Source organism: Neoarius graeffei, chromosome 1 (genome assembly GCF_027579695.1).
Source record: "Neoarius graeffei isolate fNeoGra1 chromosome 1, fNeoGra1.pri, whole genome shotgun sequence".
In the NCBI taxonomy this organism is placed as follows: Eukaryota; Metazoa; Chordata; class Actinopteri; order Siluriformes; family Ariidae; genus Neoarius; species Neoarius graeffei.
This window is the reverse complement of record NC_083569.1, coordinates 83,042,029-83,067,461: the sequence shown is the minus strand read 5'-3', so window position 1 is coordinate 83,067,461 and position 25,433 is coordinate 83,042,029. Positions and strand designations below refer to the sequence as shown.

The 25,433-nt window shown below is 43.5% G+C and overlaps 1 protein-coding gene across 4 annotated transcripts in view; it reads left to right on the top strand.

Moving 5' to 3' along the window:
- The window catches only part of clcn3 (chloride channel 3), a 104,706-nt gene that overhangs the window by 64,666 nt on the left and 14,607 nt on the right, over positions 1-25,433 (top strand). For all 4 annotated transcript variants that reach the window (XM_060940482.1, XM_060940416.1, XM_060940381.1 and 1 more), the window contains exons 2-12: positions 2,281-2,450; positions 3,073-3,172; positions 3,358-3,545; positions 10,411-10,533; positions 10,670-10,876; positions 11,001-11,081; positions 11,175-11,427; positions 16,342-16,634; positions 18,835-19,021; positions 22,333-22,731; positions 24,875-25,091. In XM_060940482.1, the coding sequence (XP_060796465.1) occupies positions 2,295-2,450; positions 3,073-3,172; positions 3,358-3,545; positions 10,411-10,533; positions 10,670-10,876; positions 11,001-11,081; positions 11,175-11,427; positions 16,342-16,634; positions 18,835-19,021; positions 22,333-22,731; positions 24,875-25,091 (2,204 nt within the window). In that variant the 5' untranslated portion in view covers positions 2,281-2,294. The remainder of the gene's footprint in view (positions 1-2,280; positions 2,451-3,072; positions 3,173-3,357; positions 3,546-10,410; positions 10,534-10,669; positions 10,877-11,000; positions 11,082-11,174; positions 11,428-16,341; positions 16,635-18,834; positions 19,022-22,332; positions 22,732-24,874; positions 25,092-25,433) is intronic.

Sequence of the window (25,433 nt, the reverse complement as noted above, 5' to 3'; positions counted from 1 at the left end):
CTCCTCCACAGTTCTCTTCTCCGCCGATCCCATTATAATTGTCAACAAATAGAATTGCCGTTAAAGCACTTTTGACTCAGTTTGAAAATGAAATATTGAAGGTGGCCTTGCAAGTTCAATGTTAGGCGGCCATCTTAGCTGGAGCCCAACCGGAAGCCTCCAGGTTTTAGCTTTCTCTTGAAATGTTTTCTTTTATTTCTTCTTCCTCAGGGGAGTAAAACTCGCTTTCGCTGTGAACACTGTCATTATCGCTATCCATGCTGTAAAATTAATGCTATTTTGAATCCTCATTCACGGCTGTAATGCAAATGTAATACAAGTGCACTTCCATGGCAGGAAAAATCTACATTTTGCCGCCTATGTAGTCCCCTATTTATACAAATAGGAGTCATTCAGGATTCAGCCATGTTTTTGCTCGGTGTTAGCAAATTACAGGTTTTAGCTTTCTCCTGTAATGTTTTCTTTTATTTCTTCTTCCTCAGGGTAGTAAAATTCGCTTTCGCTGTGAATACGGTCATTATCGCTATCCACGCTGTAAAATTAATGTTATTCTCCTGAGAAATGCTGGCAAACATTTACAAGATTTTTGATAATGAGCAATTCCAGCGTTATGGACGTGACACTTGAACTCAAAATGGCAACAAATGACCCAGTGCATGTTTTATTGTCTCCCAGTATTTAAACAGGTGTTGCATATTTTAAGGCTGTACCATACTGGAGAAGTGATAGAACAAGAACAATTCCCATAGTACATCTAGGGCATGCCAGAAAACGCCAATAAAAGATGGGTTATGGATGTGACAGAAAAAGTATCACTTTTCTTGGGTGACTGTACATTTTTATCAAACTCTGTGAAATTGTAAACCTAATGTCGAAATGGAGATATCCATTTGATAGAGGGGTCCAAGGTGAATATTAAAAAATCTTTGTTTAAAATATTTTGTATTTCATGCAGAGTTTCGGAAGGAAAAGTCAGCGTTATGGATGTGACGAAATTCCGTTATGGATGTGACGTGTCTGAAATAGACATGGCATATGTTTAGAAAATCAGCAATTTAACCACCATAACCCTTTGAAAAACTCTCTAAATATCAGCTAAAACTATCAAAGTTCTTAAATAATATTTAGGATGGCTATTGTTTTGCTGTTTTGTGGATTTTAGCATACATTTCTGTGGCTTGTGGCAATAATATAGAATTGTACATGATCAAAGTTGATTTTAGCTTGGGTTTTACATTATAAGAAAGAAAGACTGACAGTGACATATTAGGTTGGTTACAAATTGGTTCAACTTATTCACATCTGTAAAATACAGGCCTAGGTGATATCTCTGGGAGTGGTTTCGATGTTTTACATGTTGCTTTATTTTTGCATGGTGAGGTTGACATTTACATGGAATTGCCCTAATCTCATAAATGTTGACAAAAATGCTACTATGTTTGTTGTTGTTGTGAACAAGCGAGTCGCCAGAGGTCCATAACTGGGATCCGTATCGTAGGATACAGACCTGCATGCCAGCCAATCAGAGTGCAGGATTTGATGGAAACCGGACCACGAAAAAAAAATGTATCATTATGACCATGCAATAAATTCTGGCTTTTTTTTTTTTAATTTTGCAATTTAATGAAAACTGTATGGTGGTGAGCTGTGTACTGATCAGTCCGAGACTGAAAAGCTGGAGCTGTTTATTTGAACACAGTGATGTAGAAATGCTGGCAGGCTCAAGCATATCGAGTGAACTTTCACATCCCTACTGTTTTTGTTCCTGCTTCCTACATGTGAGCACTTGTTTAGACTGTTCTTAGTGAATTTCTGTTTTTTCTAAGAACATGCAATTTTTCTGTTCTGCTTTCCCTTCCTGTTTTTCCCCCCTCCCCCATGTCTTCCTTTTTTTTTTTTTAAATTCATGTATCCTACCTTAAGCTCCTTTTTTCTCTCAATCTCCCTCTCATACACAAACACATGGTACATTTGACCTCAGAAGTGGGACGTCTAAGCTCAGTTATGCAATTTTAGACCTCTGCGCTAACCTCCCTGTCCATCTTTTGTTTTCGACATGCTCGCCAGCTGACTGTGGTGAGCGATGTGTATTTCCCTCCTCGGTACACGGAAGGGTGTAGTTATGGTCAGTGTTTGGTTTAATGTTGATCTGACTTCACTCGCTGAACTCGCAGTTGAGTAGACCTTCCTTAGTTTCCGACTAGGTCGAGAGGATTCGGTTTTGTATTTTCGAGTGCAGCGTTATTCATGACGCTCTGTCTTCGTCTCGTTACTCCACAGGCTCCATCTACAACATGTCTAACGGCGGGGGCGGAGCCGGAGGGGTGAGTAGCTCCACCCACCTCCTGGATCTGTTGGAAGAGCCGATTCCGGGAGTGGGCACCTACGATGACTTCCACACCATCGACTGGGTCAGAGAAAAGTGTAAAGACCGCGAGCGACACCGCAAGGTACCAAGCCATGCTGGGTCCCTCATGCCCCTTTTCCACCAAAGCAGTTCCAGTGCTTAGTTTGGAACCGGGTTTTCTGTTTCCACTGACAAAGAACTGGCTCTGGGGCCAGAAAAACTGGTTCCAGGCTAGCACCAACTCTCTGCTGGGCCAGAGGAAAGAACCGCTTACGTCAGCGGGGGGGGGCGGAGTTGTTAAGACCAACAACAATAACAAGACCGCGAAAGATCGCCATTTTTAAGCGACGAGAAGCAGCAGTTGTACAAACGCGAAGTCGTCCATTATTGTTGTTGCTGCTGCTGCTGCTGCTTCTTCCGTGTTGTTTTTGCTTCAATATTCGTGCCAAGGTTTATGCAAACGCAGCGACGTAACTGACGTATACAACGACGTAACTGACGTATACAGCGACGTAATGAAGTGGCTTCCCTTAGCACTGCGAGCTATGGAAAAGCAAACTGGTTCTCAGCTGGCTCGCAAGTTGAACGAGTTGTGCACCAGCACTGGCTCCGAACCAGCCCTGGAACTGATTTGGTGGAAAAGGGGTATCAGAGTCTTGAACATAATCATGCAGAAATAATTGGATTTGCTTGTGTGTGTTTTACTTTGTGTGTGTTCTCTGTAGATTAACAGTAGGAAGAAGGAGTCAGCATGGGAGTTTACAAAGAGTCTGTACGACGCCTGGTCTGGATGGCTGGTGGTGACATTAACAGGGCTGGCTTCAGGTAACACACACAGAGTACTCTAAGGAGTTAGTGTTGGAAACCATGATGCAAACACACACAGCAGCTGGTGCACTGACTCTCACACTCGCTGAACTTTACTTAAGCTCTGTCACATGATGATCAGGTCTCATGCTTGTTAATGGTGTACTGCTCCTAAATATTCCGTGTGTGTGTGTGTGTGTCAGGTGCCTTGGCGGGTTTGATAGACATCGCTGCTGACTGGATGAATGACCTGAAGGAGGGTGTGTGTCTCAGTGCCCTGTGGTTTAATCATGAGCAGTGCTGCTGGGGCTCCAACGAGACCACATTCGCCGAGAGAGACAAGTGTCCCCAATGGAAAACGTGGGCCGAACTTATCCTGGGCCAGGCTGAGGTGAAAACAATACAGAAAATGCATAAATAAATATGGGCAATCTGTTCACTGGTAGCTGCTGATAAATACATGTTTATGTCGGTTAGGCAGGCTTTCGTCTAAACCGGGGAACAGGGGCGCTGCGCCCTCTTACCGAAATGCCGATTGCAGGGTTCCCGCGAGGTCTTAAAAAGTCTTAAAAGCATTGAATTCGAGAATTTGGAAATAATACCTTGAAAAGCCTTGAAAAAGCATTGAATTTTAATGTGTAGGTCTTAAATTTGTGCACCGATGATAATTTGTATTTTAGCATTGTTCATTACTTAAATACCCCAGCAGGCGTTATTTTTTCGTCATTGTTTTAGTAAATGAGGCACGAGTGGCCAAGTAGCCAATAGTGGTGGAACTGGAGTTGTGGGCGGAACAATTACGCGCGCACACCGACTGAGGTAGCTGCTAATAGTTTACAGCTGGCGATTAATGGAAATTCGGAAAGTCAGGGAGGTGGAAGCAGGCTAAACGATAACTCGACGGTGTAAAAATGGGCAAATGTAAGTTTAACCAGTTATGGCTACATCATAGTTCATTTCGAGAATGGGTTAAACCAGTGGATGGTGACATATTCGCAGCTTTTTGTTCAGTTTGCAAAAGGACGTTTAAATTGGGCACAATGGGCGTTAAGGCGCTGGATTCTCACGCGCAGTCTTCAAAACACATGGCTCTTCTCAATGATAAACGGCAAACGCCGTCTGTTTCATCTGTGTTTCGGCCAGCTGTTGACGTTAGCCAGCTGGTACCTAGCCAACTACCTAGCACGGCTAAGGATGGCCAGTCTGTTGCCGCTACAGTAGTCCCTAGTACTAGAGTTGATTTGCGGACAACACTCGGTTCAACACCTACGATGAAGGCTGAGGTGTTGTGGACGCTACACACAGTAGCCCAACACCAGTCCTACAATGGCAACGAAGGTGTCTCCGAGCTATTTAAATTAATGTTCCCGGATTCAGACATTGCCCAGAGCTTCAGGTGTGGTGCTGACAAGACGGCCTACATCGCCAAGTATGGGCTGGCCATTCACATCAAGGACGAGCTGGTGTCGAAAATCAACCAATCGCCGTTCGTATTGATGTTCGACGAGAGCATGAATGTAACCACGAAAACAAAACAGCTGGACGTCCATGTGCGGTTTTGGTCAGAAGGACAGGTTAGGTCCAGATATTTTGGCTCCCAGTTCATGGGTCATTCCACCGCCAAAGACCTTCTGTCACACTTAAAAGTAAGCACAAACTAGCAGGCAGGAATGGATGTAAAGGCATAGCTCTTGTGGTAAGTCACTGTTGTTAATAACTGTTGTTAATAATTTTAATAAATCTGTTAATGGTAAACTTAAATGTGTTTTTCATTCACAGAATTTGGAAGTGAAGCCTATGCAATGTATTATCAGTGACTCAGAATATCCAGAATCTTTTAACGTCAAAGACAACTTAGAGACAGAAATTAATTCAGCAAGGTGTCACACAAAGTTATCACACAAAAGGACATCCTCCATTGACCCCGAAAATAAATAACAGTCTCTTAATTAAGCATCGTCTGCTGAACATTACATGATTTTGTATTGTGGTGGTGTTCGGTGAGTACTCTGTACATCATCCTTTGCGCATTTTCACATTTTTCTAAGAAACGAGTACACACAACTTGAGATGTTTGTTTCCGGTGAATTATGGTGAACTGCGATAAAGGTCTTAAATTTGTGGATTATTGGTCTTAAAAAGCCTTGAAAAAGCCTTGAATTTGACTTGAAGAAACTTGTAGGAACCCTGCGATTGAACCCCAAGTCACACTTGGGCCATGCACTTATGTTACTGCACAACATGCAGTCTTTCTCAAAACGATCTTTTCTCCGTGAAAACATCCCAGCAACACCACGTGACAATGTGTCTGATCATCAAATACGTTATAATTACTCCAAAAATATTCCAATCATAATAGATACACCGCCAGACGGTGCAAAAACAATCCGAATTGGCGTTTTCCAGACTGTTGTTTACTTGTCGCGGCTGCGCTCGCGAGATTTGACATGGGTTACATACAAGGTCAGCTGACTTGTAGAGCGAGATTTCTCGAGACTGAATGACCTTTCACCCACCGGCGCGGGAGCTTTTGACAGAAGTAGTTCGCGAGTTGTTTTTGTTGACACTTGGGCATTTAAAGATGTCATCCCGCGGCACGAAGCGGAAGAAAGCCAAAGACTGTCCGGGGCAGAAGATGATTACTTTTCTTTTTCAATGTTGACAATTTGTTACAGTTTCCCTCTCAGATAGCCTCAGAATGTCCCATTGTAGCCTCAATTTTTCAAAGGCTTCGCATGGCGGGGGGGAGGACAACCGGCGCGCGCACACACCCCGCCATGCGAAGCCTTTGAAAAATTGAGGCTACAATGGGACATTCTGAGGCTATCTGAGAGGGAAACTGTAACAAAAGCTCAGAGTTATGCAATTTTAGACCTCTGCGCTAACCTCCCTGTCTGTCTTTTGTTTTCGACATGCTCGCCAGCTGACTGTGGTGAGCGATGTGTATTTTCCTCCTCGGTACACTGAAGGGTGTAGTTATGGTCAGTGTTTGTTTGGTTTACTGTTGATCTGACTTCACTCGCTGAACTCGCAGTTGAGTAGACCTTCCTTAGTTTCCGACTAGGTCGAAAGGATTCGGTTTTGTATTTTCGAGTGCAGCGTTATTCATGACGAAGAATGCCAAAGACTGTCCGGGGCAGAAGATGATTACTTCTTCAATGTTGACAATTTGTTACAATTTCCCTCTCAGATGGCCTCAGAATGTCCCACTGTAGCCTCAGTTTTTCAAAGGCTTCGCATGGCGGGGCGGGGGGGACGGACAACCGGCACCATCATTTCCCCCCAAACCCCAGTCGCTTCGCTCCTTCACCATGATGAGCGCCCTCATACTAAATTTTTCTAGAAAAACCCCTGGGTTAGGTGTGCGTTTTTGTTTATTTACTGAGGAAAACCTGGATAGATGGAAGGGTTGAAAAAAATAGACTTGGTCTAGTGTAGTAATAGCTTCCCATGAAATAGTACTCATTCAATAAATAATGCATGTCCTTCTGCTATTAGGGCTGTACATGGGAAAAGGACATCTTGTGCAGTTCCTTTAAAATTTTATATATATATATATATATATATATATATATATATATATATATATATATATATATATATATGAGTGATTCCACGCTTATGGGTACTGAAATGGGGACATGAACTTATTCACCTAAAACCATTTCTTTTTTTACCATCAGGTCACAAAACATGTAATCTTTAATGAATGATGTGTTAAAAGCTAACTTTAATTTTCTGAGATGTAATAAAAACATTTATATGCCAAAGTCAAGCCTATGAGTTCCAAAATGATGTCTGTTACATTACTTCTGTTACGATTGTCCATCTCGCGTCTGTTACAAATTAATTACAGTCTAGCTCTATACCATGTTAATCTTATTGAAAGAATGTGTATGTTTATTCTACTACACATGTTTATTAATTATATTTGCTAAAACATCACCTTCCTATGTTTCAAAAAGTAATTCTACATTGTTAAAATTGAGAATCTATATGTCCACAACACTTCTGTTACGTTCTGACTTTGGCATATAAATGTTTTTATTACATCTCAGAAAATTAAAGTTATCTTTTAACATATCATTCATTAAAGATTACATGTTTTGTGACCTGATGGTAAAAAAAGAAATGGTTTTAGGTGAATTTTTAAAAATAAGTTCATGTCCCCATTTCAGCACCCATAAGCGTGGAATCACTCATATATATATATATATATATATATATATATATATATATATATATATATATATATATATATATATATATATATATATAAAAGGAATAAATCCAGAAATAACCTTTCACAAATCATTTTACTAAACAGGAGCCATGATTTAGACTGGAAACGGTGCATCCTGTCTGAATACAGCAGCCATTTTGTAGAGATTCTTATAGATGTATTTATATAATTGCTATTTCATTTACAGAGCGTAACACTAAAATGTGGGAAAGTTCAATGGGATGAATACTGATGCAAGGCGCTGTACAGTTAACAAAAAAAAAAAAAAACAGAAGATGCCGTAAATTTAAGAAAATGTACTGATTTATCTATCTAAAATTTAACGAGACAGTCAGTGACAGCGTAGCTCACTCCGGCTCCGTCTAGTCCAGAAGGAACGATCTAAAGAAGGCCACCTTGCGCAATAGATGATGCAAGCTATATAGAAGTGATATCTACCCTAGGAATGCCGACCTATTTACCAGAAAGGACTCAAAACGGCGAGGAATTGACCGAGAAGAAGCAATTTTTGTTGAACTGCTCATTAAGGCTTAATTAGGCCATAACTTCATTAATAATTATAATTAAGCAAATCTGGGTAGAAGTTACTGTATATGCACCCTAGGTACCCCGACCTTCATGCCAGAAAGAATCAAAATCAGTGAAGTGATTTGTGTGGAAACTGCCCGTTAAACCAGTATCGCACTGGGCTGTGACAAATTGCGAACGCCATTCGCGAGAGTGTTTCAGAAGTGTCTTGAAACATTCGCGGGGCTTCTCAATTTCCTCGCATGAGTCGCAAAGTGTCGCTCCTTCGTCGCTGAAATTTTGAACGTGTTCAAAAAATTCATGCGACACAATTTCTCTCAAAACGGCCGCAAACGCGTCGCTGGTGTCGCAAAGCCGTCGCGAACCCTTCTCAAGTCGGTTTCCGTGAGACAGGAAGTGCGAGTGCATCTCACTGGGCTGCGACACAACAATTGCGATAAAGTATGCGAATATCAATTCAGTGTGATTCCAAGTGAAAATTGTTGATAATTCGCATATTTTATCGCAATTGTTGTGTCTCCAACTAGTCGCAGGCTGTCGCAGCCCAGTGAGATACCACCCTTAGGGTTTAATTACTCCATATCGTCATTATTAATTACAATTATGCAGATTTGGGTAGACGCTATATGCACCTCAGGCAGATCTACCTTCCTGCCAAAAAGAATAAAAATCAGTGAAGAACTGGGAGAAGGGATTTTCATGAAATATGAACGACGCCGGATGGACAACACACAATGGCATAGCTCATCCGGCTGATAGGCGATGAGCTTAATAGTGAATGTTTTTTTTTTTTCCCCCCAATATTTATTTTTATTATTATTTTTATTTTTTTTACGGAAGCCGCGAGAGGCCCTTCATATAATCTTTTTTTTATTCACCTTGTTATCCCGAGATAACGACATAATTAATTCAGGATCTCGAGAAAACAAAATAATTATTTCATGATCTCGAGAAAACAGCTGAGATTTCTAGCAGAGCTGCGCCCCCTGTGGGTCAGACAACGAAGACTTAGAAATTGGCAGACATGTAACAGAGCAGAAATGGCTTTTTACGATGCCTTTAGAGAGAGGGGGGTCCCAGAGGAGATTATTCCAGACATTCTAATGACCAAAGTTGCGTCTATACGGAATGAGAAATAACCCCAGAGTCAGCATATCACAAGTCTCTTGGCGCACCTGAATGAACCATTTCTCAGCTGTTTACTCGAGATCACGGAATAACGGTTTTGTTTTCTCGAGATCTCGAATTAGTTGTGTTGTTTTCTCGAGATCCTGAATTATGTCGTTATCTCGGGATAACAAGGTGAATTTAAAAAAAAAAAAAAAAAAAAGGATTATATGAAGGGCCTCTCTCGGCTTCCGTATATTTTTAACTTCGAGGGCATTAGCAATGTTTTGCTTGCTCTAAGGTGTGCTGTGTGTGTGTGTTCCTCTCTAACTTTAAAGGAACAGTCCACCGTATTTCCGTAATGAAATATGCTCTTATCTGAATTGAGACGAGCTGCTCCGTACCTCTCCGAGCTTTGCGCGACCTCCCAGTCAGTCAGACGCAGTCAGACGCGCTGTCACTCCTGTTAGCAATGTAGCTAGGCTCAGTATGGCCAATGGTATTTTTTGGGGCTGTAGTTAGATGCGACCAAACTCTTCCGCGTTTTTCCTGTTTACATAGGTTTATATGACCAGTGATATGAAACAAGTTCAGTTACACAAATTGAAACGTAGCGATTTTCTATGCTATGGAAAGTGCGCACTATAATGACAGGCGTACTAACACCTTCTGCGCGCTTCGGCAGCGCATTGATATCTGAGCTCAGATATCAATGCGCTGCCGAAGCGCGCAGAAGGTGTTAGTACGCCTGTCATTATAGTGCGCACTTTCCATAGCATAGAAAATCGCTACGTTTCAATTTGTGTAACTGAACTTGTTTCATATCACTGGTCATATAAACCTATGTAAACAGGAAAAACGCGGAAGAGTTTGGTCGCATCTAACTACAGCCCCAAAAAATACCATTGGCCATACTGAGCCTAGCTACATTGCTAACAGGAGTGACAGCGCGTCTGACTGCGTCTGACTGACTGGGAGGTCGCGCAAAGCTCGGAGAGGTACGGAGCAGCTCGTCTCAATTCAGATAAGAGCATATTTCATTATGGAAGTACGGTGGACTGTTCCTTTAACTCGCTGTTTACATTTAACTCAGAATGTCCCAAGAACTAAAACAGCCTAAAATGAAATGAAAATGTATGAAAAATTAGCGTGTCTTTAAAAAAAAAAAAAAAAGGTAACTAACAAAACTAAATTAGAACTAAACTGAAATCTTGAAAATGTAAATATTTGTTTACAGAGTGAGAATTATAACACTTTTAATGCTATAATTGTCTATGTATAAAGCTTTTTTTTTTTTTTTTTTTTTCCCCCTCCTCCCCCCACATTTTTTTTTTTTCTTTGACAAGTCTGATCTCTTCTGGTGTGTGATGTGTTTCAGGGTCCTGGCTCCTACATTATGAACTACTTCATGTACACGTACTGGGCTCTGACCTTTGCCTTCCTTGCGGTTATTCTGGTCAAAGTGTTTGCCCCGTACGCCTGTGGCTCTGGGATCCCTGAGGTACGTCTTCCACACGTTACAGACGCTCTGCGTTCATTACAACAGGCTCAAGAGGGTGTATAGTCTCCTCTTTAGTGAATGTGCATCTTGGACCTTTAACAGTAGTCTTCTCCGTCATCCTCACTCTCACTTTCAGATTAAAACCATCTTGAGCGGGTTTATAATCCGGGGTTACCTGGGCAAATGGACCCTGATGATCAAGACCATTACTCTGGTGTTGGCTGTGGCATCAGGACTCAGTCTGGGGAAAGAAGGTCCACTGGTGCACGTGGCCTGCTGCTGTGGAAACATCTTCTCATACCTGTTCCCCAAGTACAGCAAGAATGAGGCCAAGAAACGAGAGGTAACCCTCCGATCATACAGACACGTCATCTCTGCGTCTGTCTCGCACTCTCCTGTGACGGTTACGGGTGGTAAAATATTTTTAGTATTTCTCATGACCGTGAACACGGTGTGTGTTTGCACAGGTGCTGTCTGCAGCCTCAGCTGCGGGTGTGTCCGTGGCGTTTGGCGCTCCTATAGGAGGAGTGCTCTTCAGTCTCGAGGAGGCAAGATTAACAACTTTTTAACAGACTTCAATCATTTAACGACTTGATATCAAACATGGGGCTTCTAAAATAAACTTTTCCTCTCTGTATCAGGTGAGTTATTACTTCCCGCTGAAGACCCTATGGCGGTCCTTTTTCGCTGCCCTGGTGGCAGCATTCGTGCTTCGGTCCATTAACCCGTTTGGGAACAGCCGCTTGGTTCTGTTCTATGTGGAGTACCACACACCCTGGTACCTGTTTGAGCTCTTCCCGTTCATCCTGCTCGGTGTATTTGGTGGTCTGTGGGGCGCCTTCTTTATCCGAGCCAACATCTCCTGGTGCCGCCGGCGCAAGTCCACACGTTTTGGTAAGGGCCTCTTTTAACTGACATTTGCGTCAAAAAATAAACTGTAATTTAACGAAATGTGGGAATTTATTAATGAACAGCATCATAACAGCCTTAATGGATTTTACAAGTTCTGTCTCAGGCTTTGAGAAGATATAACAGTTATTCCACGAAATCGAGTCGTACATGAGCTGATACCTGATGACGCGCGTAGCACCGATTTGGCTATAAGCCATGTATGATGAGACTGAGTGGAATAACTGTTTTATTCTGTCCACATTCACTGGTTTTTGAGAAATGGAGCATTTTTATTTTTTGCTTTTTGCAAATTCGATAAATAACTTTTTATACAAAACGTTAGACAAAATAATTTCCGCTTAGAATGTAAACAAACCGGTGAAGTGTAGCGTGGTTTATGTAGCAATTTGTGAAAAATGCTATAATAATTCTTGAAAAATAGATGTGTTCTTACAACCCTGATTCTAAAAAAGTTGGGACAAAGTACAAATTGTAAATAAAAACGGAATGCAATGATGTGGAAGTTTCAAAATTCCATATTTTATTCAGAATAGAACATAGATGACATATCAAATGTTTAAACTGAGAAAATGTATCATTTAAAGAGAAAAATTAGACGATTTTAAATTTCATGACAACACATCTCAAAAAAGTTGGGACAAGGCCATGTTTACCACTGTGAGACATCCCCTTTTCTCTTTACAACAGTCTGTAAACGTCTGGGGACTGAGGAGACAAGTTGCTCAAGTTTAGGGATAGGAATGTTAACCCATTCTTGTCTAATGTAGGATTCTAGTTGCTCAACTGTCTTAGGTCTTTTTTGTCGTATCTTCCGTTTTATGATGCGCCAAATGTTTTCTATGGGTGAAAGATCTGGACTGCAGGCTGGCCAGTTCAGTACCCGGACCCTTCTTCTACGCAGCCATGATGCTGTAATTGATGCAGTATGTGGTTTGGCATTGCGCATTCTGATCTACTGATTACACAGCTTCCGCGCAAACGCGCGCAGCCCCCCGATCCACTGCCCTCCTTTCACACACCCCACGCCTCATGGACTGCAACGGCACCCGCCTATTTAGTAATTTTAATACAGAATCCACCTTGAAATTACAATCAGACACTCCAACGCCCCCCCCCCCCCCCCCCCCAAAAAAAAAAAACGGATCTGTGCGATTAAAAAAAAAAAAAAGTCGGCATCTGCGCCTTTAGTTTGTGTGGAGAGATATGATCTGCAATAACATGCATTGTTGGCTACAGACCGAAACATACTTTCAGAATGCACTGGCCAAGGCAGGACTAAACTCCATGTGCCTTCTAATAATAAAAAAAAAAAAAAATAGTAATTTGTAAGCTAAAAAGCCGGTGTCTACACTTTTCTTTCACCGAGTGGCAGCTGGGCGGGACATGACTGAATGGGTGTTTCTGATTTGTCAGCTGTCTTTAACTGGGGCGGGACATGACTGAATGGGTGTTTCTGATTTGTCAGCTGTCCGCTCCAAAATCGGCAGCTTCAAAACGATTGATTTTTTTTTTTTTTTTAACCGACAACCAAAAAAAATTAACCGGTTGACGTTGATTCGGTCAACCACCGGTCAAACGGTCATCGGTTAACATCCCTACTTCAGTAAAGGAGCTCTGCTCTTCTGCCATGATCGGAGATCTCAAACACGGAAGAGGAAAGGAATCGGAAACGTACGAGAGTTATTTATCCTCTCCTGGATCAGAATCAGAATTCTGATGACCAGCTCATCTAAGCCCATGTTTACATTAGACCGTATCAGCGGATCATCAGATTAACGTTTTTAAAACGATTAGTGTGCACACAGCAACACCAATACACGACTTGCATGCACACAGCAACACCAATACACGGATACGCTCGGCTCCGCAGGCATCCTGCGCTCCAAATCACTCCGCCCTGAACAGCGAGTGCCCTCTGGAGGGTGCGCACTCCGGCCTTGCACAGCTCACAGAGCGCGCGAGTGAAGTGCACAAGCTGTGATTCGGGACTGAGCCGCTGTGTGTGTGATCCCAGCGCAGATCACTTACCACTTGCAAGTGGAAGGATGGCAAGCCTAAAGACAATCATAACTACACAATGGGCAGTATTTGCATCAGTATTTGCAGTATTTTCATACTTTTATACTCTTTAATGAAAGGTGATACAAGGCGGAAGTCCGCACCGTTTTTCAGCAGTCGCGTCACATGACCAACGCCAGCGAATCAGGAAGGTGGATGTTACAGTGACGTTGTCCAATGACGACGCCAGCTAGAGCTCAGCACAGCGTATCCGCGTATTCTCAATGTTTACACAGCACCGGAGCTGACATGATCTGGATTGAATACGTGGACCCTGGTGGATTCCCGTTTCCCGGCGTTTCCAGGGGGTTTAATGTAAACGGACAGTGCATCCGCGAAGAAAACGAGACAGATACGGTCTAATGTAAACTTGGCCTAAGGTGTCATTGAGGCATCATGTTATGTGGGTCACTGGAGGCTGGGTGTGAACGGTGAGTCATTAGAGTGATCAAAGGATTGCCCATTAGAGTGATCAATGGCAAATTTAAGATGCCATTCCTCACTCAATCTGGCAATCTGACTCTCTCTGCAAATTTAGGCATCTTAAAATGTTTTTATTAATGCCAAATAAAATATCCAGCACAAATTATATATGATGGACATAAATTAATAATTTTATAAATTTTATTTTAAACACGTTTTTAGTTAGCGGGACTGCAGCTTATCACCGCTTCCGCCCACGCCCGCATATGTGCACTCCCGCGCCCGCATATGTGCACTCCCGCGCCCGCATATGTGCACTCCCACTCCCGCCCGCACCCGCATATGTGCACTCCTGCTCCCGCCCGCGCCCGCAATGAGCTTTCAAAATTTGTCCCGCGCCGCACTGCTTTGCGATTCCCGCAGGAGTGCAGGGCTCTAGGTTCAACAACACATTCTGCCATTTTTGTTTTTCTCTACTCGGGGTATATGAGCGGATAGCCTAGTAGTAGAGTAGCCAATCAGAGCGCGCGATTGCTCATATCCATTGAATGCGGATAAAATACATTTTCCTATTCAGTATCAAGTACTTAAACATCTGTGACTTGTCTTCCTAGACCACTGACCAAAATTCTTCAAAATCCTTTGCATTGTTTTGTCTTTATTGATGTCACTTGATTTTGCTTGTGAAAGGAATAAAAATGTCCACCGGTCTTACTATTTATTTATTTATTTATTTATTTTTGGCTTTAAAGTGAATGTAATGTCTTATTGTAACGCTTTAAAATGAATATACGTCGTTAGTAACAACCAAAATGAATTAATAAAGCAGGGGGATAATATTAATTATTTGTTTTTTGTTTTTTGTTTTTGTTTTTTTTTATAATCGATAAATTGCGGCTTCCGGAAAAAGGCAGCCTTGCCTCAGGGCTAGTCTCGCATGATGTCATCTGGGTCATTTCGGTTCATCTGACTCCATGCTTGTTTACTCGCTGAAACTGGATATTGTTGTCAGAATCTTACAAAAATAACGATGTGAAAGCGCTGTGTTGTATATGGATTTGAACATCCAAACACAACAGGGCATTCAGTTCACAAATTTCCGAGAAATGACAGTAATCTAAAGCGACAGTGGGTGAGGTTTGTGCAAACAAAGTGGGCAGATTTTGTGTCGCTTACTAATAATAAATCTGATTCCTTAAGTGTTCGTCACCACCAGAACAACCACATGGGAATTACTGGAGCAAAAAGAAACCTGTTGATTTAATAAATGACGTTTTGATCTGACATTTGGACAGTTAGTCGATTTCTCTTATTATCGCCAGCTTCATATTTTCTTTCAATAATTACACTGAATAAGTGTACGGTTTAAAGATTATATTTCTGCATTTATTGAGCTACATGTAAATATTTTCCCTATATTTTGCAGCGGCCAGTTTAGAATAAAAATCCACAAACCAATCTGTGTTTCCAGTTCTCTCTGGCTGGTGGTGCGCTATCGGCGGTGAGCGGGACTGTCGTGAACTGGCAGTTTCTCATCTTGGGGGCTTGAAAAGATAACCGTTTACTCCGGAATATCCTTGATAATCATCTGCCCAGGCGGCACAGTGGTGTAGTGGTTAGCGCTGTCGCCTCACAGCAAGAAGGTCCGGGTTCGAGCCCCGTGGCCGGCGAGGGCCTTTCTGTGTGGAGTTTGCATGTTCTCCCCGTGTCCGCGTGGGTTTCCTCCAGGTGCTCCGGTTTCCCCCACAGTCCAAAGACATGCAGGTTAGGTTAACTGGTGACTCTAAATTGACCGTAGGTGTGAGTGTGAATGGTTGTGTGTCTATGTGTCAGCCCTGTGATGACCTGGCGACTTGTCCAGGGTGTACCCCGCCTTTCGCCCGTAGTCAGCTGGGATAGGCTCCAGCTTGCCTGCGACCCTGTAGAACAGGATAAAGCGGCTAGAGATGATATGAGTTCATCTGACAAATAAGAATCCCAATCACTATCAGAATTCTCTCCAAAATGTGATTCCATATCGAGACCAGTTTAACCACTGCTGTGCACGGGAACGAAATTGATACCTGAATCTTTGTTACACGTATGACGTCATGCAGCCCTTCGGGATCTTCCGGTTCAGTCTCAGCAGATTCCATGGAAATTGGCTGATTTTATTGATTTTCCATCATTTTATGGCCTTTTGGATCAGCTATGGGTCAAAAACACACGGTCAATCAACATAATGATTGTTGCTTTGTACAAGGGAAAAAGTGGGGTTTAGGGGCATTGAATGATCTTTTAAAGTGAATTTTCAGTCAAATGGTATCATGACAACACCATGGGAGCCTGTGGTTATTTTCCATTCGAAAGCCTGTTGCTTTCCTGTGGATCAGTAATTTGATCTCATGACCTGTTCCTCCGTTTCTGATTTTTCAGGCAAGTACCCAGTCCTGGAGGTGATCACAGTGGCAGCCATCACAGCCATCGTGGCTTTCCCCAACCCGTACACACGGCAGAACACGAGTCAGCTGATTAAGGAGCTGTTCACGGACTGTGGGCCGCTGGAATCGTCGCAGCTGTGCCAGTATCGCAGCCAGATGAACGGGAGCCGGGCGTATTCAGAGGGCGCAGAGGCCACCACCACTCCAGGAGTTTACTCCGCCATGTGGCAACTCAGCCTGGCGCTCATCTTTAAAATCATCATGACCATCTTCACCTTTGGCTTAAAGGTGATAAAGACGTGTTTTTGAATGTACAGTCCCTGACAAACGTCTTGTCGCTTGGGTACAAGTTAACCTTAAGTGCCCCTCAAATATATGTCTAATCAATTTTTTTTTTTTTTTTTTTTTTTTTTTTTACAAGAAATGGCTAATTTCAATCCCAACAGCTTTTGAAATAATGTTTTGGTGCCAAGCGAAACTGCTGAAAAGCATTCTAATGTTCACAGCTTGGTAAAGCCCACTGAGTCAGTTTTTGCAAAGACAAAAGTCTTGTCGCCTTGTCATATGATGCACCCAATCCTAGATTACAGCCTCACCTGTGATCAATAATTGATCAATCAATTAGTGGGTGTGTATAAAAAGAACCCCAGCACACCAGACCTTCACATCAACTGCAACTTGACCTCTGACAACATGCCTAAGATTCACCCTGAGACCAAAGCGTTGATTTTCAAGAGGCTGAAGACCAGATCCACTGCTGAGGTGGCTGACACCTTCAATGTGTCTCAGCGTCAAGTACAAAGAAAAAGATCTGAAGAGACTGGAGATGTTTTTGACAAGCCCAGGTCCGGCAGACCCTGCAAGACAACTGCTCGGGAGGACCGTTTGTTGGCTCGAAAATCCAAGGCCAGCCCCTTTTCCACTGCAGCAGAGCTCCACCACGCCTGGTCACCTCAAGTCCCTGTGTCAACCAGAACAGTTTGTAGAATTCTGTCTCGAAATGGCCTCCATGGTCGAATCAGTGCCCAGAAACCAGCCCTAAACAAAAGGCAATTATGAAAACGTGTGGCATTTGCCAAGGCCCACAGCCTGCTAAAAGGATGGACACTGGAAAAGTGGCACAAGGTGGATTTCTCCAATGAATCTTCGGTTGAATTACATCACAGCCACCACAAATATTGCAGGAGACCTACTGGAGCCCGCATGGATCCAAGATTCACCCAGAAAACAGTTAAGTTTGGTGGCAGAAAAATCATGGTCTGGGGTTACATCCAGTATGGGGGTGTGCGAGAAATTTGCAGGGTGGAAGGCAATATCAATAGCTTAAAATATCAAGAAGTATTAGCTACCTCTTACATTCCCAACCATAAAAGGGGTCAAATTTTGCAGCAGGATGGTGCTCCATCGCGTACTTCCATCTCTACATCAAAGTTCCTCAAGGCGAAGAAGATCAAGGTGCTCCAGGACTGGCCAGCCCAGTCACCAGACATGAACATCATTGAGCATGTCTGGGGTAGAATGAAAGAGAAAGCATGGAAGACGAAACCAAAGAATCTTGATGAGCTCTGGGAGGCATGTAAGACTGCTTTCTTTGCTATTCCTGATGACTTCATCAATAAATTGCATGAATCATTGTCGAACCGCATGGATGCAGTCCTTCAAGCTCATGGAAGTCTCATCTCATCTCATTATCTGTAGTTGCTTTATCCTGTTCTACAGGGTCGCAGGCGAGCTGGAGCCTATCCCAGCTGACTACGGGCGAAAGGCGGGGTACACCCTGGACAAGTCGCCAGGTCATCACAGGGCTGACACATAGACAACCATTCACACTCACATTCACACCTACGCTCAATTTAGAGTCACCAGTTAATCTAACCTGCATGTCTTTGGACTGTGGGGGAAACCGGAGCACCCGGAGGAAACCCACGCGGACAACATGCAAACTCCGCACAGAAAGGCCCTCGCCGGCCACGGGGCTCGAACCCGGACCTTCTTGCTGTGAGGCAACAGCGCTAACCACTACACCACTGTGCCGCCCCCTCATGGAAGTCATACAAGATATATTAAATATGGATCTCACAGCACCACTACTTAATTCAGCGATGTTATGCAACATATTTTTGTATTTGAAGTAAATTATTTGTTCAGTTTTCACATTACTCTCTGTAGGCGACAAAACTTTTGTCTTGCCAAAATCTGACCTTTCTGTGTTCATTAAATGATCAATCTTTCTTCAGTGAAGCAAATTTATTTTAGTATATTAAACATAATTTGGGAGGGTTTTAGCTGAGCCATTTCTAAAACCAATGGATTAATTAAAAGTCAGGTTATAAGCTGCTGTTTCTACAAAATGGATAAGTGACAAGACTCTTGTCAGGGACTGTAATATGCATCACTATGATGAACACGATCACATGCTCTTTGATGGTCATTACATAAATCTGGTTGCATAAAAAAGCTTTTGTGTGCATTTGTGTTCCTGGGACAGGTTCCCTCTGGTTTGTTCATTCCCAGCATGGCAATTGGAGCAATAGCGGGTCGTATTGTGGGCATTGCTGTGGAGCAGCTCGCTTACTACCACCATGACTGGTTCCTGTTTAAGGAGTGGTGTGAGGTGGGGGCAGATTGCATCACTCCAGGTCTCTATGCCATGGTAGGAGCTGCAGCTTGCTTGGGTAAGTGTGAGAGAAGGAGCGCTCAGGATATCTAGAACAACGTCTTGTTAGAGTTTCACACCGTCTTTGTGAGATTTGTTCAGCTTTAAGCTTGGCCTTAAAATATAAATCGGATCACGCAATCAGATCAGCTGCTGTCTGGAGAGTTAATTATGCAAATAAACACCTGAACGTAGAGTCTGACAGACTTTCACGCACATCACGTGTTCCAGACCGGAGCTGGCAGAATAATCTGTTCAAGGCTTTGCAGTAGAGTATGGAATCAATTTTGTGCCAAAATGTTCATACAATACTTTTGAAATATCAAACAAAAACGACACATCAAAATACTAAAAAAAAAAAAAGTCAATTTTTTTAGACTGGCAAACAAATTATTCGTGTAATCGTGCAAAATATCAGTCTATTACTCTTCAGAAACCTTTTATTTTTGTTCCGCGTCTCTCAGTTTTGTTTGACGTAATTTATTTTGGCTGCGATTCCAGCTTTCTCGTTTGCGCTCCCTGACTTTTTGCTTGCAGTTTTGGCACAAACTTGACGTGTGGGTGGGCTGTCCAGGAATGCATTCCCATTGGCTAACTTGTGTTTGACTGACAGCTCCGCCCGCTCAGCAAGTCCCCCGGAAGCTGTTGCAGCCATTTCCTACTCGGATTTTGTACTACTGCAACACATACAACACATTTGTCCCGCACTTACACTTTGTTGAATTAATTCAATATCATAGTCGCCACTGAAGTCCACTCGATCCTTGTTTACCGTCAATGGATCGGTCACTCGCCAAACAGTCCGCCAGAATCCGAGTAGGGAATGGCTGAGCGTAGCTGTCAGTCAAACACAAGTTAGCCAATGGGAATGGCTACCCCGCCTTTCGCCCGTAGTCAGCTGGGATAGGCTCCAGCTTGCCTGCGACCCTGTAGATGGATAAAGCGGCTAGAGATGATGAGAATGAGAATCTCTATTGCAACTCTCAAAAAAAAAAATCAGGGGCTGCGCATCACTTAATGCAAGAGAGCTAACGTTATCCCTACACAGCTAGTGATAACTTTCAGTTCACTATGTTAGCAAAAACTGCTAACGGCAGTTTACACTTGGCTGAAAAAAAATCACTGACGTGATTACAACCTGAGCTCATAAAAATAGATGTCTGTTGGTCAATGAGGTAAATTCACCACTTTGGGTTTACACAACAACGTACCGGCGTAAAAAGATATACAAGTTGTCTTTTTTTTTTTCTTCACGCCACTGCCGGAGATGCCGCCGTCTTTGTTGGAAATTTCAGAAGCACTCAGGTGGTCATGTGATTTGCTGCTAGCACTCTGATAGGATAATCTTAAGTTGCCTAAAACGATCAAAATTTTTCAGATAGAAGAGGAAACCCACGCGGACACGGGGAGAACATGCAAACTCTGCGCAGAAAGGCCCTTGCCGGCCACGGGGCTCGAACCCGGACCTTCGTTTGTTCTCATAAGTTACAATCGAGTAGGCTAAGGTCTGAGATCGCCTAGAACACTGCCATACATAACATGAGGTTAAAATAAAATTGGAAACCTAATGCTAAGCAAACGAAGTTGCGCACAGAAGAGAAAGGAAAAGGCAGCTGGAAAAGCTGCTGCAAATTAAATCTAGGGAAGATATTTCCCCATCTTGAGGTGTTCGCAATGTGGACATGTAGCCTGAAATAAGTGACTTCGCTGAATGGAAGGACAAGGGAACTTCTAAGGGTGAGTTACAGACAGCTTTCCTGTATGTAATCAAATAGGCGAACGTTATTGTGGAGTCGAGTCAAGATAGCCTTACTGCAGCATCTGTCACTGCTTGATATACGTACAGTATGAGGATGGCGATTGTGCCCGCGTTTCGTGTTGTGCGTTTGGTAGCTGCTATTTGCTTGTGTTGGTGCATGTTGATGAAACGTTTAGTAGCGCGCATCGGCTGTCCATGCTCACCATGGCTATACAGTCTACAAATTATTTCGCTGTTTGTTAACAAGCTGGTGATAAGCAAGCTATGTCAGATGTTTGAAAGGGGAAGTAAAGACATATTGGTTTGGTTGTTCTTTTGTTGAGCTGACGTGAAAGGGGGTTTACTGGTGGCGGGTGTTGGGGGGGGGGGGCGATGCGAGAGACTTGCACCTGGGCCCGGTTTCACTGTTACGCCACTGCCTGCGGGGCACATAACTATGGAGAGAAATTCCCCTGAATTTCCAGTTTTGTAGGCTAGGTGAATACCACAGTGAAATAAGCAAGCTCTGTAGCCTAGAAATCTAGACGTAGCCTATATGTTATAGTCTGGCTTGTCAGGCTACAAGCTCTGCCCTCCTCGTCCAAATACATTTTTAAATAGGCAACTGACGAAATAACAATCAGGATACTAATAGCGGCTACCTGCGGGGCGCATATGGAGATAAATCCTCCGAATTTCTATAGTTGCTCATGCACTCGTTGCCTTCTTTCATTCTTTTCGGAGGAAAACATAACCATATTGTATAGGAATGCCTCAATGATAAGATCTGCCCTCCTTGCCAACAGTAGATTTTTAAATAGGCAACTGACGAAGAAACAATCAGGACTGTGAAAGTCATGATGTCTATCGTGTTCTACAGTCAAAACAAGCAACGAAGGTGCATTTTATTTTAAATTAGGCTATTAAAGAACTAGAAAAGGTGTTTCACAGTGGTGCAAAAGTGTCCTGTGTGCCAGCTGCTCCGCATAGACCTTCAGTTCAGGCATGAATGAAATAGAACGACTCTTGCACTGACGGCGTTCTATGTCCAGCCTGAAATATCAAACATGTTTGATACCCCCGATTTTACGATCGGGCACTTTTGGAACGGCTAGGATTCAATCTTAGAACACTCGGCCAGACAGGGCAATCGGCCCGGTCCAAGCTGCCATGGTAACGCCACCCCCGACTCTCGCAAGGGTTTGATCGGGACGAAAATCGTTACGATTATCCTGTAGTGTGGGGTGGCCATTAGACAGGATTTTCAATAAACGTCAAGGTCTTGGGAATAAAAATATCAGTTTTGAAAAAGTCTGGAATTTTGATTTGGAAAAAGAGCAAGCACCCTGTTTCATATATATATTAAAAAAACAAACACGAAATTGGTCCAGAATATGCACTTTAAGAAACGTAAAGTATAGCTAATTCCCAGCAAAATAAATAAACTGATCTGAAATGCTCGGATTTGCAGTAAAATTATGATATTACTCCAGACAAGCTGCATCTATGAAGAACACCTGATGTTAAATGTCTCTTTGTATCCGGAAAGGCACGGTCGTGTTGATGTTCTGATGCTGTGTGGTATATCTCAGGTGGTGTCACGCGGATGACCGTGTCTCTGGTGGTCATTGTGTTCGAGCTGACTGGCGGGTTGGAGTACATCGTGCCCCTCATGGCTGCAGTGATGACCAGTAAGTGGGTGGGAGACGCGTTCGGGCGCGAGGGCATCTACGAGGCGCACATCCGCCTCAATGGCTACCCGTTCCTGGACGCGAAAGAAGAGTTCACACACACCACGACTGCGCGTGAAGTGATGCGGCCTCGACGTAACGAGCCACCTTTAGCAGTGCTGACTCAGGACGACCTGACGCTGGGGGAACTGCAGACCATCATCAACGATACGAGCTACAACGGCTTCCCTGTCATCGTCTCCAAAGAGTCCCAGAGACTGGTGGGGTTCGCCCTGCGCAGGGACATCACCATAGCTATAGGTAAGGTGATGCTAGTAGTGTGCAAAGCTGTCGTTTTTGTTTAGTCCATCCTGACATTAACATCATCTGGAGCTCTCTAGTTCAAATCCCGATGATGCCACAGGAGCCTAAGAGTGCAAAGTTGGCCTGTGCTCTCAGGAGTGAGAGAGAATCCGCTCCGTCCGTGTCGATTACATTGACGCTCGCCAATCAGGTGTATGGAAGTGCGTGGATAGCACTTTATTCCAAGTGTGTTACACTGCGCTTTAACATCGCATAAGCAGCAGTTCAAAAAGATGTGGTTGACTGGCGTGACCTTCACCCTCCCTGCTTGGCAGCTGTCATGTGGCTGGGTGGGGAATTAACCACATCTAAATTAGGGAGAAAATTGTGGGGGGATTAAAACCGCCATAAATGTTATTTAAAAGTTTAAACCAATACAAAGGAAAAACAGCCTTCTTAACTTGATATATTCCTCCTGTAGCCTGCGCTACTCTCAAAAACAGCACACACATTAAAAAAAAAAAAACAACTGCCAAGATGAACAGGCAGCGTTATTTTATGTAAAATAATTATGGGTTCGATCCTAATGGTAATTCACTGGTTGGTGTTTTCTACCTCGGCACATTCAATAGACAAAGTGGGGGAAATGGACGCCGCCTGCCCCCCCGTGTTAATCTCTCTTGCCCCTTTTCCACCAAAGCAGTTCCAGGGCTGGTTCGGGGCCAGTGCTTAGTTTGGAACCGGGTTTTCTGTTTCCACTGACAAAGACCTGGCTCTGGGGCCAGAAAAACCGGTTCCAGGCTAGCACCAGCTCTCTGCTGGGCCAGAGGAAAGAACCGCTTACGTCAGCGGGGGGCGGAGTTGTTTAGACCAACAACAATAACAAGACCACGAAAGATCGCCATTTTTAAGCGATGAGAAGCCACAGCTGTACAAACATGAAGTCATTTATTATTATTGTTGTTGTTGTTGCTGCTGCTACTGCTTCTGTGTTGTTTTTGCTTCAATATTCGTGCCAAGGTTTATGCAAACGTAGCGACGTAACTGACAGCGACGTAATGACGTGGCTTCCTTTAGCACCCCGAGCTATGGAAAAGCAAACTGGTTCTCAGCTGGCTCGCAAGTTGAACGAGTTGTGAACCAGCACCAGCACTGGCCCCGAACCAGCCCTGGAACTGATTTGGTGGAAAAGGGGTATTTGTAGCAGCCAGTGATGCAGCTAATGCAGATGAGTAGCAGATTAACCTAAAGGTAGACTGCCTTTCAGATTTTTCAAGTTTGGGTCATAAAAGGAATTTTCCCCGACACCCAATTATTTCTGTTTAGTGGATTGAAAGCTACCGAATTTGAATCACAGACTCCCAATTTTATTAGGGTGGTTTTTTTTTTAAATTGAACAATTAATGAATTTAGGGCCACGTGGCCCTAAATTCTCCGCTATTTTTTTCCTGCTTCACCGTGACGCAATACAAGATACTATGTGGTGGGCTTTCCCTGTTCACGCAAGGCATTGTGGGATACAAATTGGAAACAGGAGAGAAAAATGGAGGGCGTGAGTGTGCGAATGAAACGTGAAAGACCGACTACAGTAATCGAAAGCGAGAAGAAAAGACGTCATGTTGCGAAGGAAAGGAAAAACGGGACCAAACTAATAAATATCGGCGGTCAGCGAGCACCTCGGTGTGATCAGCTGTTCGTTTAGCGGCGGAATGTTGGAACTGTCAGGTCAGTGCACGGTCAAAGGTAAACCTGTAGATGGCAGTAATGCAACACTGTGGATGCCAGCTCCTGTAAAAATCCACACAATGAAGGTAAACCTGCGCAGACGGACTTCCTCTGTCTGCTTGACTGCGCGAAGTGAGCGATTTCATGCAGATTTATTTGCTAAGGAATCCCCTCAAATTAAGTAACTTCCCAGCCACAGAATGGCCTGGTTTTGTGAGATTACAGAAATAAACATATGACCAAATTTCAGAGGGAACTAAACTTCACCGATTTTTATGAAATCGAAAGGCCGTCTACTTTTAAAGCTAATGCTTTGTATGCAGCTTATTTAAAGGTAACATTTCCTTGCGTAGTACAGTGCTGCCTTTTTTTTTTTTTTTTTTAACTTAAAGTTTGCTAAAAAAAAAACACCTTTCCCCCTCATTCTTTCCTGCAGAGAATGCACGGAGGAAGCAGGAAGGCATCGTGCTAAACTCGCGTGTGTATTTCACGCAGCACGCCCCAACGCTTCCTGCTGACAGCCCGCGTCCTCTGAAGCTGCGCAGCATCCTGGACATGAGTCCCTTCACCGTCACAGACCACACGCCCATGGAGATCGTCGTGGACATTTTCCGCAAGCTTGGCCTGCGCCAGTGCCTCGTCACGCACAACGGGTGAGTCACGGAAAACACCCAGGGTCACGCACGCGCGCGTCATATAGTGTGGGGACAAAACAAACAAGTCCTACAGCTTGGTTGGTCATTGATTTAGCTCCAAAACTGCTAGAATGCACTCTGTTAATTCTGATGTCAGCCTCAGGAGGTGGTCAGTAAGCTGCCTCTGTAATCCAGTTCCACCCTTCCAGTGTCTGTAGTGAAGTTCAGCTTGTGTGCATGGTGCTTGTCCAGTAGCCGGGACATATTTCACTCCTAACGTTTACAACCACTGTGATGAGTAGTCAGCAGTTCAAATGAAAATGATAACTGGCAAGACGTCCGAGCTTATAATATAAATCT